This window comes from Octopus bimaculoides, chromosome 2 (assembly GCF_046866305.1).
Source record: "Octopus bimaculoides isolate indiv1 chromosome 2, ASM4686630v1, whole genome shotgun sequence".
NCBI lineage: Eukaryota > Metazoa > Mollusca > Cephalopoda > Octopoda > Octopodidae > Octopus > Octopus bimaculoides.
The window spans coordinates 178,423,166-178,443,605 of record NC_142929.1 but is presented as its reverse complement, the minus strand read 5'-3'; the positions used below and the strand labels follow the sequence as shown (position 1 = coordinate 178,443,605).

Here is a 20,440-nt window from a genome sequence, read left to right as displayed (position 1 = left end):
TATATATTAATAACAACGGTGTGAGAAAATTCGTTTTATTTTAGAAAAAAAAAAGAGTCTATCAGCATTCATGATTTAAAATTGCCTGTATACTTATCAGTGATACAATATGTCCTCTTAACACAATTTCTGATTTATTTTTTTATCGTTTCTCTGTGTGTGTGTGTTTATTTGTCTTTATATATGTGCATATATAAGTATAAACATATGCAAGAATGTACAAAATTTATGTTTTAATATACATTAAGATATGTGCCTGTCCATATATATGTATGTATGTATGCATGTATGTATGTGTGTATGTATGTATATAGTAAATGTGCATGTAGATAGTGTTACTCTCTTTTTTTAGTTGTTTCAGTCATTTGACTGCGGTCATGCTGGAGCACCACCTTTATTCGAGCAAATCGACCCCAGGACTTATTCTTTGTAAGCCTAGTACTTATTCTATCGTTCACTTTTGCCGAACCGCTAAATTACGGGGACGTAAACACACCAGCATCGGTTGTGAAGCGATGTTGGGGAGACAAACACAGACACACACACACACACATATATATATATACATATATACGACGGGCTTCTTTCAGTTTCCGTCTACCAAATCCACTCACAAGGCTTTGGTCGGCCCAAGGCTATAGTAGAAGACACTTACCCAAGGTGCCACGCAGTGGGACTGAACCCAGAACCATGTGGTTGGTAAGCAAGCTACTTACCACACAGCCACGCCTGTGTTAGGAAATTATAAATTATGTTAAGTTAAACAGGTAAACAGTTTTTCATGCTGCACTGTAAGGTAAGGATGAAGCCCATTATCAAAATGGGGGAAGTTAGGTGTTATTAGCCAAAGCTGTGAAACTATAACAAATTGGCTAGACCCTGGTAAACCTTTCTCAGCAGAGATAATTGTAAACCCCCAGTTTTTGTGACAGTTTTTTTTTTTTTTTCTGTGAGACAAAGTTGTTCAATTGGTATGTTGTTCGAGTAAATGAGTTGAAAGTAGGTACGCTCCATGTGAGTACTGTAATTCTTAACCTGTTATTGTAAACCTGTTAATTCCTGAATTGTTGAATTTGTTGGGATGTTTGTCTTCCCCATTCATGGGTAAAGTAATTAATAATAGACCAGTGCAAGTGGGCAGTGATGGATGGATGGATGCATGCATGCAAAGTGTGTGTGTATGAGAGAAAGAGAGCATGTGTGAGTGAGTGAGTGTATGGTGTGTGTGTGAGGGGGTGGGGTTTAATTTAAATTTCGAAGAACCCCACATAGTGACAGGAAAAGTTATTATTCAAAGATAAACGCAGAAAGCCTCTAGAACATGTCGGACAAAATGTTTGTCTGTATTCCTTCCGGTTTTACGCCTTGAGCTCAAATTCCGCCAAAGTTGATTTGGCCTTTCACCTTTTCGGGGTTGATAAACTAAGTACTAGTCGAACACTGAGGCCGATGTAATCGACCTTTTCCCCCAACCCCTAAAATTGGTGGCCTCGTGCCAAAATGTGAAACCATTAATCACAGGGGGGGGGGGAGATTACGTTTATTTCAGAGAAACAGAGCAGTAGACAGAGAGAGAGAGAGAGAGAGAGAGAGAAAGGAAGAGGCAAGGAAAAGAGTATAAATACATTGATAAAAGAAGAAAAAAAAGGAAGAAAAAACCTGAAAGGAAGTGATAGAGAAGTGAAAGACATTTTATGTTTATTTATGTTCATATCATCGACCATTCTCTTGGTAACTACAGAATAATTCATAACACTGCAAATTGTATAAGCTTCTCAAGGAGCCAGTCTGAAAACGAAGGTAATACAATATATGAATTATTTGTACATACGTGCATGTCTACGTATATATATCTGTAAGTATTTTTGCGTTATTGTGTAACGCAAGGGAACGATAAAACTGGGTGGTGTACGCTAATGTCAGATTCTTGCATGTAATCTAGTAGACACTGCTTATTAACAAAACAAATTCACATATATACATATATATATACACACATACACAAGCACACATGCAGCATTAATAAATCATTACAGTGTCAGCATGTGTAAGATTGTTTATGTATATACATGTACTCACATATATGTGTATGTACGTTAGCATGTTATGTTAATTCTCGTCATCATATACGTATTTGCAGAGGAAACTGCATTAATACTACTTATAATGGAGGATGATGAAAGTGATGATGCTGATGATCATAGAACAGAATAAAAGAAAATAGATAGAATATGAAAGGCAACGAGAGAAATAAGGAGAAAAAAAAGACAACATATAAAAATATATATGTGAATAGATAACTGTGTAGAAAACTAGATGGATGGATAGAGAAATAGATTGAGGATGGTGGTATTGCGTGGTGAAGGTATTAAAATAATAAGACTGGCCTAAATTAGTAGAGAAAATTACCAGGGACCCTCAAGGACAACGGATTGTTGTATGGTAGGCAAATGAATGCAAAACATACGAGAAACATTTGAGGTAGAGATTCCAAGCATACAAAGCACTCCATACGGTCGCGCGCGGGCGCACACACACACATACGTACGTACATACATATATTTGGCTGTGTGACAAGTAGCATGGTTACCAACCGCATGGTTCCGGGTTCAATTCCATTGCGTGGCACCTTGGGCAAGTGACTTTTACTACAGCTTCGGGCCGACCAAAGCCTTATGAGTGGATTTGGTAGACGGAAACTGAAAGAAGCCGGTCGTGTATATGTGTGTGTGTGTGTATATATATATATATGTATATGTATATGTATATGTATATGTGTATGTATGTATGTATGTATGTATGTATGTATGTATGTATGTATGTATGTATGTATGTATGTATGTATGTATGTATGTATGTATGTATGTATGTATGTATGTATGTATGTATGTATGTATGTATGTGTGTGTGTGTGTGTGTGTGTGTGTGTGTGTGTGTGTGTGTGTGTGTGTGTGTGTGTGTGTGTGTGTGTGTGTGTGTGTGTGTGTGTGTGTGTGTGTGTGTGTGTGTGTGTGTGTGTGTGTGTGTGTGTGTGTGTGTGTGTGTGTGTGTGTGTGTGTGTGTGTGTGTGTGTGTGTTTCTGTCTCTTTTCCCTCCAACATCTGTCCCCGTAATTTAGGAGTTCAGCAAAAGTACTGATAGAATAAGTTCTAGGCTTACAAAGCCCTGGGGTTGATCTGTTCGACTAAAGGCGGTGCTCCAGCATGAGTGCAGTCAAATGACTGACACAAATAAAAGAGTAAGAGTAATATATATATATATATATATATATATATATATATATATGTATTCATTCATTTACTTTTATATATAAGTAAATGAAAAATAAAAGAAAGGAAGGAGCAACAAAATCCAATTAGATATACACACTGAGTATATTAGCTTAGAATGACGCTCAGTGAATGTTTTAGGTGGGGAAATATGAGTGAAAATGACGTTTCGAGTATGGCTCTTCGTCGTAAAGAGAAAAAAGTCCGGAGCGGGAGAATATAAAAACGGAGCAGATTGTCCGGAGTAAAGCACGTTTTGCATTACATGGTCGAAAAATAATTGACCAGAAGAATAAAGAAAGATAGAGAATATGGCTTTTGAAGGCAGGGCAGTATCAGGTCATCTCATAAGTTCTGTCCGATTTTACCTTTTTTAAAACTGAATGAAATTTAATAGTATTTTAGAATGTCTAATGGAATTACAAATAATTTTTATGCATTTGTGTACATTTAAACTAATTAAATATCATTTTACAGAATAATACAATTAAGATTTCTTTGATTAAAACCCTTTCTAACATAGAAGTATCCAAAGAACATTTAAGGTACATAATGCTTTATGAGTACAAAAAAGGAATCTCTGCAGCCGAGGCGGCTCGAAACATTCATCCAGTTTATTGGAAAGAATGCTTGAATAAAAGAACTTGCAGAAGATGGTTTGCAAAATTCAGAAGTGGAGATTTCAGCCTTGAAGATTAAGATCGAACAGGATGTCTAATTGAGTTTGATGATAAGCTCCTTGAGGCATTACTTGAAGAAAATCTTGCATTATCATTTGAAGAATTCGCAATAAATCTTACTTTAAACCATACAACTGTTCATAGTCATCTTCAATTATTTGGAAAGGTTCCTAAACTTGGAAAATGGGTGCCTCATGAATTGTCCGAAAGCAACCGCAAATCCCGAGTTGTCATCTCCTATTCTCTCCATTCTCGCGAACTCATTTCACTCTTTTTAGACAGACTTGCGACTGGTGACGAAAAATGGATCTTCTATCGAAATGTTAAACGTCGTAAACAGTGACCTGGTAAAAGGGAAAAAGCTAAACCACAACCATGAAGGGAACTTCATGGGAGACAGTAAATCTAACAAGTTAGTAACAGCAGAGTAATACAGTAGTAGGACTTTAACAGTAGACGGACGTGGGGTCGAGAATCTAGGTGTGGTATGTACAAATATGTGGGTATCGCTATGTGTAGTTATGAGTATGAGCATGTGTGAGTGTATGCGTGCGTGTGCATGTATGAATGTATGCGTGTGCAAGTGTGTGTGTATGTGTGTGCGCGTGTGTGTATCGGTGAACGCGCGGAGTTTGTACGTGCTATGATATATAAAAGTGTGTGCGTGTGCGTGCGTGCTGTAGATATGTAGGTTATGCGTTGGGTTGTAAGTTATGAATGTGAGTGTGTGGGAGTGTGCGAAAGGTAGGTAGTAAGAGAAAACAGAAACACCAGCAAGGGAAAGAATAATAAGAGGGGTTACAAAAAGGAGGTGAGTGTTAAGTGCAAAAGGTGTATCAGTACGTAGCGTGAAAACTAACCGTTGCTCTTGGCGAAGTGTGCGTGCGTGCGTGCGTGCGTGCGTGCGTGCGTGCGTGCGTGCGTGCGTGTGTGCGTGTGTGTGTGTGTGTATTGCATTGCTATTGTCAGTCTGAATATGCTTGACGCACGTATCAACTGCGGAACAAGCTACTTGCTGCATTTTGTCGCGGAGGATATATCTCGCTTGTTGGCAAATAGTGTGTGTACTCCTTGATCAGCTCGCAGCGCCATCTATCTAGGCTGTGTGATGCGAGCATTCCGGAGTAGTAATCTCTTCATCGTTTACAGACACTAGGCAGACAACACTACTAGCTAAATTAAATGATTATCTCTTGTATGCTTTTCCTTTCATGCTACAAGTACATCTCACCACTTTTCTTTGGCATTTGAAATTCTATCATTAATTAACCGCGGTGCGAAATATTCCCCAGCAAATATCTTGCCCTATATATTTTATATATATATAATTACGAAATCTACGATAGTGCCCCTATGTCACATCTTCGAATGAAGTTATCTACGTATTCCACTTTTTATCTAAAGATACAATCTACTCACACTATTAGACAGATTGAACGCATTCAACGTGTTATAAATAATCCGCAAAATCATGTCTTAATGATAAGTATATTCCTTCATTCTTTAGTGAAGAACAGCACCATAAGCATAAATTTTCTAGGTGTTTATTCTACTTCAAATTTCGCCTGTAATCAGTGTCAGTAATAATTCAGTACATGCCATTAGTTGCATAATCGGATATAGGCATAAAAATATCAATATATACACATATATTCCTACAAACACTATTCTGGGTTTCTTTGGAAGCACATAAATAGATTTGCATAGAGACATATGCACGAATTTTGCGCTGGATATAAATAATCAAGTTTACCTAATACAGACATGAATTATGGTAAGTTGCAGCCAATTAAATGACCCGCTACTGGCAAGCTTAAAGCTATCTCGTATAAACAAATTGCAGAACTTTGACAACTTACCAAATTCAAATCTCATATCTCTTCCAATTATCTAACGGTAGAACGACAACGAAGTGTAACTTCATGTTTGCATGTCTAGAGATGGTGAGACGTATTCAAATGAAACCAATGAAATTATGTAAATTTGTTTAAAATGCCATCTGCAATATAATTATTCGGTTACATAGGCAAAATATATTTAATCATTATCACATTAAAAATTCTTAAATATATTAACATAAATTTTAAAATGCGAAAATTAATACTAGTTGATTATCAATATTATTTCTATTGGCTAATACGGAAGAGAACTCCCATGTTTTAAAATTCTTTCTGGGTTTATTAGTGAAGTGTAAGGTTTTCGTCATTTGCCGGAAATGTTATCGAACGAAATGACAAGTACATTTGTTTTCGCGGTGTAAAAGAATTGCTGAAAACAGCAACATACAAAAATGGGGTGCTGTGAGTTTGATAATCTAACATTTATGCAAAAGAAAGTTATATTAAACTATTAAAACATTCTGATATGTAGATATGTAGTAAGCGTGGTGATAACTACACCAGTGGTAAACATACTATTAATGGATTAATGAATTTATTTTTCTCTCATTACATACCTAAATAGGAAAATTCATGTTTTAATCATAAAATATGACTTCACATTTCTAACTAACAAATAAAACGATTCATCATTTTTCATTTACCAATGTCGCGTTGCTAAAAATGAGCATTTGGAACTCGTAAAATATGTCGAACCTCTTCGTCTGCATGAGATTTTAAAATACTGACTCACGTGTCTTGCACTAAAATTTCGACTTGTACATAAATTAGCTTTCAGACAGAATTCAATATTTAAAAAGGTACAAATAATATACCAATAGTGCACATTGATTTTATTTTTATTATAGACGCCGCACAATATACAATATCGTGAGATTGTTAATTAAAGATATTATGTCTACCTGGGGCTGTACTGTTTGTCAAGTCACAACAGGGACCTCAGACAGACAGTACTTTATGCAATATGCGTACAGTTCCAAGTAATGCCGACTTATGCAATACATCTAGTTTGTAGAGTATTTCTAAAGTTTCCAGATCTTTTTTTTTTTTCAGATTGGTGGTATTGAACCCAATGCTCTGATGAGAATAAGGATAACCTTTATGTTCGACTCTCGTAGCTGCCACATTTTAGTGATCTCAATTCTCAGGTCTCCATATTTATCAACTTTTACGATGATATTCCGATCTCCTGGCACTGCTACGTCGATTATTAAGCACTCTTGTTTGTCCCTCCTAAAGGATACTACATACGGCCTTCGGTGTTCTAACTATTTGTCTGTCTGGAAATCAAAGACCCAGAGGATTTTTGCCTTCCCCTTTTCGTCCATTACCTTTTCCGGTGTATGTTGGTACCAAGCACTCATAACCTCATAACCTCATAGTAGCCAGTGGAGGTTTTGGGCTACTTTGTCGTGTCTACGCTTGTACTCTTTCTGCGCAAAACTTTCATTAACAATGTTGTTCTTCCCTCTAACATCCACTCTGGAACTGTATCGCTCTGTAGGCAATTGTCTAATTGCAACGCAATTCTGTTGTGTATTGATCGAAACCACTTGAGACACTTGAGACAGTAGGACCATCTGGTCCTGCTGCTTTCCAGTTTGGCAGTATTGATATCTGTACAATGACATTTTCCATTGTTATGCACACATGGTCCTGTCGTGGAGCCTCCAGGTGATGGAGTTCAGATCTCACGGAATGAATCCACTCAGCTCTGTGGTTGTGCGAAACTTCTTGCCCCCAGTTTTTATTCCAAAATTGGCGAATTTCTTCTGCTTCGGGACGTGTATTATCTTCTGTGATTCCGCCTAAGCTCTTAAAAAATTGCCTCTGGTTTTTGAGAATAACTGGTTTTGCTGGAGCTGCGATATACAGTCAGTGTAGCGCTGCTGCTTTAATCCTTTAGTCCGCACATGTTGTTTCAGGGTTTTGATGACAGATTTGAACCATTTCTTTTCTATTTGGTACATCGCGTCAAGATATGCCCTTGCACTTTCTTTTCCATTTTTCCATTGCCCTTTGACCACTCTTCTATACGGCTCAGATTTTACGTAAAGTTAGAATATCGCCTTCAATTCACCGCTTCTACCATGGCTCCTTCTGTCCATCTACTTTCCTCTTTTTCTTTCCAACCAGTTCACCTACTAAAATTGAAGCGGATCTGATCACGTCCCTTGTTTTCTGTTAGATCTTTTTTCAGAACGTGTTTCAGAATCTCATCAACAAATTGGGTCGCGCAATAACCATTGTTATGGTCGATGCTTCTTAGATTCACCGGTTTGGTCTCTCTCCTTGTAATTCTTATATCCTCGAGGCTTTTCCTAAGGTTTCTTTGTTCCTCAGTCATATCCTCTCTTATTTCAGCGTTTTATACATTATATTGATTGGCCGACCTCTATTCCACTACAACTTCATCTTACGCATTCGCTGATCTTCATCTACGTTATTCTCTTCAAGATTCGCACCACAACAAAGGTTTTTCCTGATTGTCTGATTCTGAGCCTCATTAACACACCCTCTATTTTGAATTATTCTAATCTGCGTCAGTCTATTTTCAGTAATCTGGAACATATCCAGCTGGTTACAAAGTTCTAATGTTCTTTTCCCGACAGCTTTACACTTGCCATTGTTCTTGCATAGAAAGTCTTGTTCATGGTACTGGGCCACCTTTTGGTTCATATCAACAGACCACTTGCGTTTTCGAGCACGTTGCATAATTTGACCAGTACAAGGACTGTGTCTTGTAGCATGGATAGCAGTTGTTGGATTACGACTAGGCTCACCCAGCTGCATAGTGGGGTGTTGGGGGTGAGCAACAGTGAATGTTGTACCTTTAGACTAGTCGCTGTTTACTCCCCCATGGTTCGGGGTAGCCAAGTTTCACCAGACGTCTTGAGGTTTTCCTTTGGATGTCACGATCTTTAATGTTAGTGGATGACTGGAACGCCATCTTGGAGATACGCCTGGATAGTCTGAGGCTAGCCGCTAGAAGAGGGAGGAGTAAAAAGCCACACAAACCTGCTTAGTCACTTCCAGTTGGCTGACAGGTACCGAGTGGATTTCCCGAATGCACATGTTGACATGGGCGAATTGCATCGGGTTTTCCAGATCGTATCTAGATAGAGTATTTTGTAGGACTATAGATAGAAGTAGTATAAGTTATTCTCGTTCCAAAATTGTCAGCTACACGGACCATGTACGGTCGATATAAATAGGATCCATAGGCGGGACACCGGATACTGGAAGCTGAACGCGTCCTTCCCGGCGCGCCAAGCTTTCAGAGACCGGGTTAACAAGTTAGTCCATCGAGAGTTGGCAGATGCAATCGACAACAACGGATGGTGGATAGCGCTAAAAAGGACTTTTAGGTTAGGGGCTATAGGTTTTAGTAAGCAAATAGTGTTAGAGAAATCTGAGATAGAGGGAGACTGGTTAGGAAACTAGAAGAAGCGTTTAGGAAAAGCATAGCAACCGACGTGCTAGCGGCGAGATTGGCTCTTGATCAATTCTTCAATGCCAAGCACGAAGGTTGCGTTGTCAGAGCTAAGGCGCGTGCACTGAGGCGGGAAGGAACTAAAGTAGTTCGATGGGCTCCGAAGGCAGAGGTGTTACGTGGAAACAAAGCAACAATTCGGTCTTTCGTGAGCTGTGATGGGCGTATGATAACCGAGTCCAAGTAGATGTGTACGGAATTTCAGCAGTACTTCGCCGAACAGTATGGGATACGTGGTGGTTCTGGGACGGTGGTGGATTTAATCTCTTTCCTCAATGGCATACTGCGCCTCTTAGCTAAGGATGCTCAGTACTGTGAAATGCCGATAACAGCCGAAGATATACGGGATGCGATGAAGTCCTGCACAAGAGAGAAGTCTCCGAGGCGGGATGGTCTGCCCTTCAAGCTTTATTTTCATATGTCAGTGCTCTCCTTGCTTTATTTTCATATGTCGGTGCTCTCTTGGCAGATTTCTACCACTACTGGCACCAGAACGGAAGCATTCCCAGTGCTGTAAGCTGTGGAGTGGCGGTACTGTTGAGGAAGGAACCGAACAAGGGGGACAAACTTGATAATTTTAGACCTATAACTCTACTGAATGCAGATTACAAGATTTTGGCCAAGGTGTTGTCCAAGACATTGGTGTTTGTCGTGGATAAATTTGTTACTAATGCGCAGACATGCGCTATCGCAAACAGAACTATCCACGACAACCACCACCTCACGCTCTACATCATAGAGAGGGTGATTAAAGGGCCCTGATAATTTTTTACCAGTCGAAAGCTTTTGATAGGATCGACCACCAATACTTGGAAGCTGTTCTAGCGGCAGTAGGTTTCGGTCCCGTTTACAGAGGCTGGATCACTGAAATGTACCGCAACATCTGTTTGGTGGTCAAAGTAAATGGCCACCTATCGGAATCGTTTAGCATCGCTCGTTCGGTCCGTAAAGGGTGCTCACTCTCACCTCTTCTGTACGTACTGGCTCTCGAGCTATTGCTGCAGAAGCAGGATGTTTCGAAGGGCATCCCGCATGATCTAGGATGTGGGCGGTTCGTGTCAGCTTACACGGATGATGTCATCGTAATAGTGTCGGACATCTCGGAAATCGAGGTCGTCGGCACTGCTCTAATTCGAACCAGTCACAGTAGCACAGATCAAACAGGAGAAGTCGATGGGCCTGCAGCTCGGCACCTGGTCCATGCCAACAGACAGCGTTGTAGGGCGCTGGATGGAAGGACCGGTAAAATTTCTCGGGGTCTGGTTTGGTCCAGACCTCCAGGTGGACAAGAACTAGGGGGAAGTGATGATCACGGTAGACAATCTCACCCAGAAATTGTCAGAGAAGAAGCTGTCCCTGAAGAGTCGGGCAGAGGTAGCGAATGCGTATATGGCTTCCGTCATCTACTACCGCCTAACTGTCGTCCCTAGCTCCACTTTGTGCCCGATAAATTTGGAGCTCTTCCGCTTTCTATGGAAGGGACTTGTCCTGCACGTCAACTGGCACTGAGTGGAGGACTGGAAATGTCGTGGCTAATGACACGCAGACATACGCCGAGGCTGCGACATACCTAGCAGGTTTGGTCGTTGCTTGTGAATGTATAAATATTGATGTGGTGAATGTATAAATAGCTCGTATCATCGGTGGAGCTACAGTCCTAGGTCAAGCGTATACCAAGAAAGGGTGCTTGGCACCTGGAGTGTCGGCAAACGCTAACGTCTGCTAGATCGGTGGAAGTTCCACGCGGTCGGTGGAAGTTCCATGATGGAGTTCTGTAGAGGATTAGTGGTAGGAATGAGCGACGAGGTACTCGGGAAAACACTGGGTGTCGAAAGGGATCAACTAACTGGTCTTTTCAGGACTTTTGGGGCAAGACCTATGGATAACTTCCAGAAATCCCTGGTTTGGCAGTGCTGCCGGGGAGCTCTCCCGGTCCAGGAAAATCTCTACAAACATGGAAGTGTTGTTAGACGGACTGTTCCGAAGCGTGTAGGGCGATGAAAGCGTCCTTCATGCACTCGTCCAGTCTCCGTGCAATATTCACCTGTGGAGCCTTGTCGAACAACTTTTGTCACGTGCGAGACGGATCCGATTATCAGCCGAGTCCATTGTGAGCATCGCCCCACCGCCTTCTTTTGGCCGGGAGGGAAAGTTACTTTTCCTCTACCTGGTGGCAATAGTGAAAGAGGTAGTGTAGTGGACGAGGCTGAAAGGAATAAAGACAGACACTTTCCTCTTCGGCCGAACCTGCATCTACGTTTTCAAGTTCCACTCGAAAGGGAAAGTGAGGGTAGAGAGAGAAGTACTGCCCCCTAGTAATTCTGTTGAAAGGTAACTGAATGTTGCGAAAATGACTTGTGTGAATGGGTCTACTGTGAATATTCGTCTGTAAACCGGACCAGTTGAGGGGATGAGGGGTGCCTAATTGGCGTGTCCTTGCCAGTCGGGGTGTCCAGGAGGTGCGGGGTGCACTGGTTGGCCCTGGGTGGAATTCCCCACCCAATTGAGAAATATTGTTGTTTAATTTTTCAAGAGTGTTATTTTGTTTTTATTCTTTACACATTTTCTGTTTTTAAACCCCACTTTTCCTTGTTTCGCATTGTCCCTATTTGTTTTTTTTTTTCTGTTCCGAGCTTGTGGTCAATAAAGAAGGGATTATTATTATTATTATTATTTTCCTGAGTTTAAGTTCGGTTGAAGTTGAATTTGCTTTTCGTCCTTTCGGGGCTGATGAAATAAGTACCAGTTGTGCACCGGAGCTGCTGTAATCAGCTTAGCCCCTTCTCTGAAATAGCTAGCCATTTGCCAAAATTTGAAACCATTATCGTTGTTGTTTATGATTGTTATTGTTGCTGTAGTTGTTTAGCAAATCTCCGTCGCGGTAAATCAAATAAAATCAATACTTCATAACATTTCCACGAATGTTTTAACGATTTCTTGCATTTGTGTCTTATATATTTTGCTCTTTACTTCTGTTTGATAGCTATTATTATTTTTTTTATGGAATGTAGGCGAGTTTCTTAATTAATTTCCTTAGAAAAACTATTGCAGAAATGTTTAGTATCTGCTAATGAATGACTTCTGGTTTGTAGGATGGTCAAAGAGAATGAAAATACAAAATAGTACGTATGTCCGCCACTATAAGCTTCCTGTTACTTCAGATTCACTTTTCCCTGCAAGCTTGACAACATTAACAAGAAAACATCAACCAGATCGATATCCGTCTAAATATAATTACAAAACAAGAGACTTTCAGCAACAATTCAAAATACAGTTAATATATCAACAATCGGCTGCAACTTTCCCAGTTATTAAGTCCTCCGAAATACTCAGTAATATATCGGAGACAGGTTTAAATAGATATTGTTATCCATTAGGCAATATGTAGATATCTTTGCTTGGAAATTGAAAATAAAATCTTACACACTCGTGTCAGGCCTAGGCTGGAACCCGGGTGACAAAACATTCACAATAATTCTTAGGATTTTATAGTAAAAAGTAAGTTAATATCAGTTTAAAATGTTGGTACAGGGCCCACAATTTCAAGGGTGGGAATAGGTCGATCGCATCGGTCCAAGTGTTCAACTGCTACTTATTTTATCAACGTTTATACATTCACCACATCAAACCAATTACAATGACACCATTGTAAATTTGCAGCTTATATTGTGTTCGTTGGCTCCAGAGTAGTTCAACTAAACACACCCATCAACAAACGTATTTCTGACATTACCTTCCGTGTTCCTCTCTAGCTATGGTTTATTTAGAACTATATCTTTCAAAGTTTCCATCTGCTTTAAGACCGAAGAAACAGGTCTGACAGAGATTCGGTTGCTACATTTAGCAAATCAATTGACAATGTAGTGTTCACTCTTTTATGCGTTGTATTGTAGATTTTGTTTTCTATTTGTGTAATTATAGATTATTCGTATTCAATAATACTCGCTTTATATTTGAGCACAAATCCAGTAGTTTTTGAGAGGATGCGAAGTCGACTACATTAACTGTAACATTTGAATAGTACGTATTTAATCGACCACGAAAGGATGAAAGACAAAGTCGATCTCAGCAGGATTTGAACTTAGAACGTAAAAACGTACGAAAAGCCACCAGGCATTTTGTCCGGAGTTATGATGATGATGATGATGATGATAATCCTTCACAAAGCCCGAAATTTGGAGGGAAGGGGCTATTGATTAGATCGACCCCAATGTTTCCCTAGAACTTATTTTATCGACTCCGAAAGGATGAAAGGCAATGTCGACCTCGGCGGAATTTGAACTCAGAAGGCAGCGACGGGCGTATTGCCGCTAAACATTTCGTCCAGCGTGCTAACGATTCTGCGAGCAGGCTGCCTTAATAATAATCCTTTCTATTAAAACGCACGAGACCTGAAGAGGATGGAACTAGCCGATAGCATTGACCCAGTCTTTCACTGCCATTAATTTATCGACCCTGAAAGGATAAACAGCAAAGTTGACCTTGGCGAAATTTGAAATCGGAATGTAGCGACCGGCGAAATGCCGCTAAGCGTTTAGGCCAGTTCGTCGCATAAAAAATTATAATCCTTTCTACTCAAGGCTCGAAATTTTGTGGGACTAGTCGATTACATTGATCCCAGCGTTTCATTCGTACATATCTTATCGACCCCGAAATGATGAAAGGCAAAACCGACCTCGGTGGAATTTGAACTCAGAATGTAGCGACAAGAGGGTGCTAACAATTCTGCCAGTTTGTTGTTGTTGTTGCCTCCTCCTCCTCCTCCTCCTCTTCCTCCTCCTCCTTCTTCTTCTTCATGATGATGATGATGATGCTGATTTCATTTATTTGCAACTAGTCGAAGAATGAGGAGAGACAAAAACAGAGACAGACATCAAGAGTTGGGGTTTACATATAATGAAATGACAAAATAACAATTAAAAAAAGTAAACATACACGGTACACAATGAAAAGAAAGGGGCATATACATAGTATACAAAGGTTGACAAAAAGGTGGAGAATAGGATGATAGAGATATAGCCCTCCTGATACAGGATGTCTTCTAGAGATAATCAAGGAACACCACTGTCAGAGATTTTCCTGAACACCGAGAGCAAGTGCCCTCCTCTGATTCCTTCTATCCGACTCACAAGTCTACACTTAGAGAAGTACCATTCACTCTTGACATTTTCACAACTTTCACCCACCTTTCATTAACCTCACTCGAGGACAACACTTCCCTCTCCACTTTCACTTTCCTTTTCAAGTGAAACTCGAAGAAGTCAATGACAGCCCTACCAAAGAGGAATGTATCTGTCCTCATGCCTTTCAGCCTTGTCCACCAAACAACCACTTTCGGCACAGCCACCAAATAGAGGAAAACTGCCTTGCCTGCCCGATTGAAGGAGGGCGCCGGGGCGTCCATCACTACAAACTCGGCCGATAGACGGATCCATTCCACACGTTGACAACAGCTGTTCGACGTAACCTCCTCACATGTCTGCAATGCCCGGATATTGAACGAGTGCGTGCAGAACGGTTTCGTCACTCTGCACGCACCTTAGACAAACCAGTCTGATATCACATCCGTGCCTATAGAGTTTATCTCGAACCAGTAGCACTCCCACGGTAGTACTGCCAGGTCAAGGACAGCTGGAAATTATCCATGATAGTTCCCGACCGGAAAGTCCTCTGGAACAGAATATTCAGTTCGTTTGCGTCGGCGCCAAGAGTCTCCCCGATGACGTCGTCGCACTTCCCCCTATTAATCCTCTATAAATCCCTAAAGTGAAACATCGACCGATCCCATTGTCATATTGGTAGAGGGCTGTGAGTGCCTTACAATAATTGATCCTTGATATGGCTAAGTTACTTTTCCTCCTCTTGCACTCTCTAAGTACAATTTTGTCTACCAGGAGTTGAACATTGGTACCTCTGCACTTACGATTGCAACCCTTCTGCTCATGTGGCAGAACTCCATTTTTTCCAGATTTCCGTACATTGACTCTGCGACTATTCCAGTCAATAATTTCCACATAGCTGGTAAGCAGTATATCGGCCTGTAATTGTCTACCGTATTGCCTTTTTCGATGTTTTTCATGCACAGCACTGTCCTACCCATTGTCAACCACTCTGGTGCTATATGGACGGCATTTAACAAGGTTTTGAGTTGTGCAGCTATTCATTTATGACATCTCCCAAATCTTTTGATTCAGTAGCCTTGAACTCCTTCTGGTTCCGGGGCCTTTAGTTGCCCATTTTCTGTAAATTTCCTTTACTTCCTTAACTGAAATGAATAGTTCTGCCTGTTTTGAACAGACTTCTGTTTGTTTCAGTTCTTGCAACCATTCAGCATCCTTCTTGTGTTCCTTGACTTTGCTCCAGATAACACTCCAAAACCTTTGACTTTCAATGTTATCTGGCATCGAGTTTTCATCTGTACACTCTCCATATATTTCTTTTTAGAATCTCTTCTCATCTACTCTAAATAACCTATTCTGGTGGTAACCCGTCATTCTTTGGTTGTATCTTACCATCTTTACTTTCTTTGCAACAAGGTGCTGTTTCAGTTCCTCCATTACCAGTTTCAGGCTCTGTCTTTCAATATTATACTTCCTGTTCAGTGCCCTGTATTCTTGTTCGCTTTTAAGTTCCACCTTTCCTTTCTTTTCGGTCTAACACAGAAATGTCCTTCGAAAGCATATCTAACCCCTCCTGTATTCTTATTTTCCGCCATGGCATCTTTTCTTTTGTCACTCCCATTATATTTATTTTTCTTGACATCAATATTCACATTTTCTGCAACAACAATACTTACTGTCTTGATCAAAATATTTGTTTCTGTGGTGTTCTGATGTATTTAAAACTTTCATTGACATTTTTCGTTTCTTGGTTCACTTTCCACCGATCAACCTTTCTAAGATTGCAAATAATGTCGCTATCGCTCTCCTGTAGCCTTACCTTTATGCTGTCGTAGATTGCCTTTTGCACGTCTGTTATGTCACCATTGGTTTAATTGTCTTCTTCAAAACCATCTATATGTCTCTCATCGAGCAAGCTATCACTGCTCCTTTCCTATGGTTTATTAGAGAATACACCTCTATTTTCTGCTATGAGATTACTTTTATCAGTAGGAACTGTATTTTCATCGTTTCCTCTGCTGCTGTTTTCCAATACCCGTCTTTTGATAGCTTCCAGCTCTACTTCTGTGAACTAACGATTTTTTCTTATTGCTCTAGCCTGATCACATAATCTGTTACGTGAGTTGGAATAATCCTCTTTCTCTCCATTGATCATACATACGTTGACGGTATTCCCTAAGATGAACATCATTTTCGTTTACTGGGCTTCTCGGTAAGTAACACTCTATGACCACAGCATTGATTTGTTTGTTCTGTCTATGCTGTATGTACTGGTTTCCTGCTGGATAACGACAGGCTGGAGTCGGACCAGTATTTCTGGACCTGCCGGATGTAACACTGTCACCATCAAGGACTTCGGTTTCATTACAACCGTTATTCACCATATTTTGTTTTTCCATTGTCACTGACATTAAGTAGCGATTATAAGGTTGCGCAATTACCAGTGTTTTTTTTTTTTTTTTGTGACACCATCACTAGATGTATTATCAATCACAGGATAGGGAGATTCGAAACGCTTCCTTTCATTATCATTATTATCATCACTAATATTATTATTTTCATTTTTTTACTACTATTTGTCATTGTTAATATTTCCTCTGATCCGACATGTGTTTTGGCTAAATTAGCCCGTGTGGCCAATAAAACGAATTAATTATTATTATCATTATTACCATTTATTAATAAAGGTATTATTGAATGTTGTTTAGTTTCAACTTTTGTCTTTCGGTTGAGATGATCATAAATATGTAAGTGTTTAAGGGAATAGTAGGAGCAAGATAGACAGCGTGGCGAATAGATTAAATTCCACGTGACTGTAAATAGATTCGGCAGAGGGTGAAGAGATCACCAATGGGCATTCCTGTGCGATAAGGAAGCAAAAGCGGCATCACACCCTTGGGGTCAGCAGAGGTCAAATGTGTTTACTATTACTAGTAATCAACGAGAGCTCTGACCTTGGCCTTGAAAAGAAGCAAGTCACCTTGTGTTTTTAATTACTGAATTTTTGAATTTCTGAATTTTTCTTCTTTGAAATTTTACTTTTCTTTTTATTAGTTTTGCTGTGATTTACAGTTTTTGTAATTTTGCAGTTTGTATGTATTGGCAAGTACTTACTTCCTTACTTTTTTATGTTTTTTATCGTGCATTTAATTGTGTTATTACAATAAAAGACATGTCTACACATTCGGGTAGTCAGGAAAAAAGGGAAAGATAAAATTTTCACACAAAATTGTAGATATTAAACTTCTTAAATTTTTTGGAGATATTCGTTTGTACGTCCGATGAGCGAAGACTGTAATGTTTTTGCAATGAAAAGGATGTTTACATTTTTGAATTCTCAGAGAGGAGGGAAAGGAAAGAAAAGGAGGGTAAAATTTTCACTGAAAATTGTAAATATTAAAGTTTTAAAATCTACTAAAGATGATCTTTTGTATGTCCGAACAGAGAAAACTTTAGTGTTCTTAGAATAAAGGAGATGTTTACATTTTCGAATACTCAGGGAGCAAGGAATAGATAAGTATTCACAGAAGTTGTAGATGTTAAAGTTTCTGAAGCTGGTCGTTTGTGGGTTCGAAAACTGTAGATATGGAAGTTTCTTAACTTATTTTGAGGGAAATTTAAAATACTCGTTATTATTATTATTATTGAGTGAGAGAGCAGTGTGTGTCATCAAATTGACACTGGGGTAAAATATATGAAACCCAGTATACACATCATGACTACGCGTCTGATAAGGGTACACCAGGTACATGCATCACAACCATATATGCGCGACATGCTGATCTCATATCAAGATAAACAGCGCATGATCTTGCAGGTGGGGGCCCAGTTAGAATTTTCTTCATGTCGAGTAGCCCATCCCGCACACATGGTCCTATTATTATTATTATCATCATCATCATTATTATTATTATCATTAACATCATTATTATTTTCATATGCACTAAACAGATTAGACTGTTGGAAAAGAAACGAATCCTAACATTGGGCTATAACAACTAGCCTTAAATGCCAAGAACTCTCCTATTCGGTTACCTTAGATGCCAAGAACCCTCCCAAGCATCCTAGCTGTCCCTAATACTTTTCTGGAGCCGTACTAAACTGGGTTCATACCTATTTCCTCTGTCCATCTTATCAGATCTTCGGGGATAGTTTCCAATGCACCTCTGACTACTGGGATACATTTTACTCACACTTTCTATAGTCTCTCTAATTCAATAGCAATACCTCATTATTTGTGACTGTAAAGTTAATTATCTGGCACTTTTTATTCTCTTTATCTACGACTACTACTACCACTACCAAATCAGGCCTTCTAGCTTCTATTACTCTGTCAGTCTGAATGTGAAAGTCCCACAGCATCTTGTATTTCTTACTTTCTAGTACTTATTATTATTGATATTATTATTATAATTATAATTTTCATTATTATTATTATTATTATTATTATTATTATTATTATTATCATTATTCAAAACGGCGAGCTCGAAAGAATGGCTAACACGGCGGGCAAAATGATTAGCGGCATGTCGTCCATCTGTTTGTTCGGAATTCCAATTCCACCGAGGTCGACTTTGTTTTTCATCCTTTCGGAATCGATGAAATAAGCACCAGTTCTGCTCGGGAGGGGTGAGGCATGTAATCGACGAGTCTCCTTCCACCAAATTTCAGGCCTTGGGCTTATAGTAAAAAGGCTTATTATCATTAATAATATTGATACCAGTAATGTATACAAGTCCAAATATTTATAGCTCTTATTTAATCGTAGTTATCCGAACCACACGTGGCTTAATTTCTCCCCGCACTCACGCGTCTTCTCCGCGACATTTTATATTATACATCCCGTAGTTTTAATCATTCGAGCTCTTTGTATGCATTACGAACATAACTGTCTACTTTCATTCCGCTTGTCTCATTTTCCTTCCCTTTTTCTTCTCTCTTCCCTTTCTCTTCTCTCGTCCCTTCTGTTTATATTCCTAATCCTCCTCTGACCTCCCATCTCTCTTTTTCTCTCTCTCCTTTTTTCTCTCTTTCACTCCTATCTCCCCTCTTTCTTCCTTGTCTGTACATATTCTCCTTCCTACTAAATTTATAGCCGATTTTACCACAGTCCAACCATAGAAAAACAAACACACACACACACACACACACACACACACACACATATATATTTATATACATGATTATGTTGGTGCAGGACTCACCATCGGTGCAAATAACATGAAATACGTAAACATACGAGTAAAATACGTAATCAACGAGAAAAAATGGAAAACAGGATAAGTAAACAAAGAGAAAGCACCCTTCATCAGTTGTCGGCTGTCTAGCTGCTCCTCATTTCGAGCATTATGCATGTATGTATGTATGTATGTATGTATAGAACTATTTCCATCAGTTGTTCATATTTTGATATTTGAATATGTATTTCCTATTATTTTTACGCAAGACATGAAACGAACGTATCAAATGCTCTCAAAATATCATTACTTGGTTTGACTTCATTAACGTAAAGGAAATGGCTTGATACAAGCATATACTAAGGTTGTCCTGACTCCATTTACGCGGATTCTCTAACGAGGAATGTGAGTAGTTGGTTGTATTTAGCTCTAAATGAAAATTCTGGTACTGTGCATTGCTTGCAAGCAAAACACGATATATATATATATATATATAAACAAATAATAAATGAGTATATGCATATATACGTACAGGTATGTGCATACCTACATCTACCTGTATATAGAGGTGCATATCTGGGTACAGGACATTGCAAACAAAACGTAGACAAGAAAATAATAATAACCAGAGTACAGAAAACACACAAGCCACATAGAGAACATTTTCCTTCATCAGCTATCCCCGTTTTAACACCGACGTTTCGAAGAGTTGGGCAGGACGCATCGTTAAAACGGCTCTTCCGGCTTGTGTGTTTTCTGTACTCTGGTTATTATTATTTTCTTGTCTACGTTTTGTTTGCAAT

The 20,440-nt window shown here is 39.4% G+C and overlaps 1 protein-coding gene and 1 long non-coding RNA gene across 2 annotated transcripts in view; both read right to left on the bottom strand.

The window, feature by feature from the left end:
- LOC128247124 (uncharacterized) overlaps positions 1 to 20,440 on the bottom strand; it is a 78,167-nt gene that overhangs the window by 14,221 nt on the left and 43,506 nt on the right. The window lies entirely within an intron of this gene.
- LOC149137296 (uncharacterized) overlaps positions 6,490 to 20,440 on the bottom strand; it is a 50,953-nt gene continuing 37,002 nt past the window's right edge. Inside the window, exon 2 of the mRNA XM_089348115.1 lies at positions 6,490 to 14,173. Coding sequence (XP_089204241.1) covers positions 8,251 to 8,640 — 390 coding nt within the window. The 5' untranslated portion in view covers positions 8,641 to 14,173 and the 3' untranslated portion in view covers positions 6,490 to 8,250. The remainder of the gene's footprint in view (positions 14,174 to 20,440) is intronic.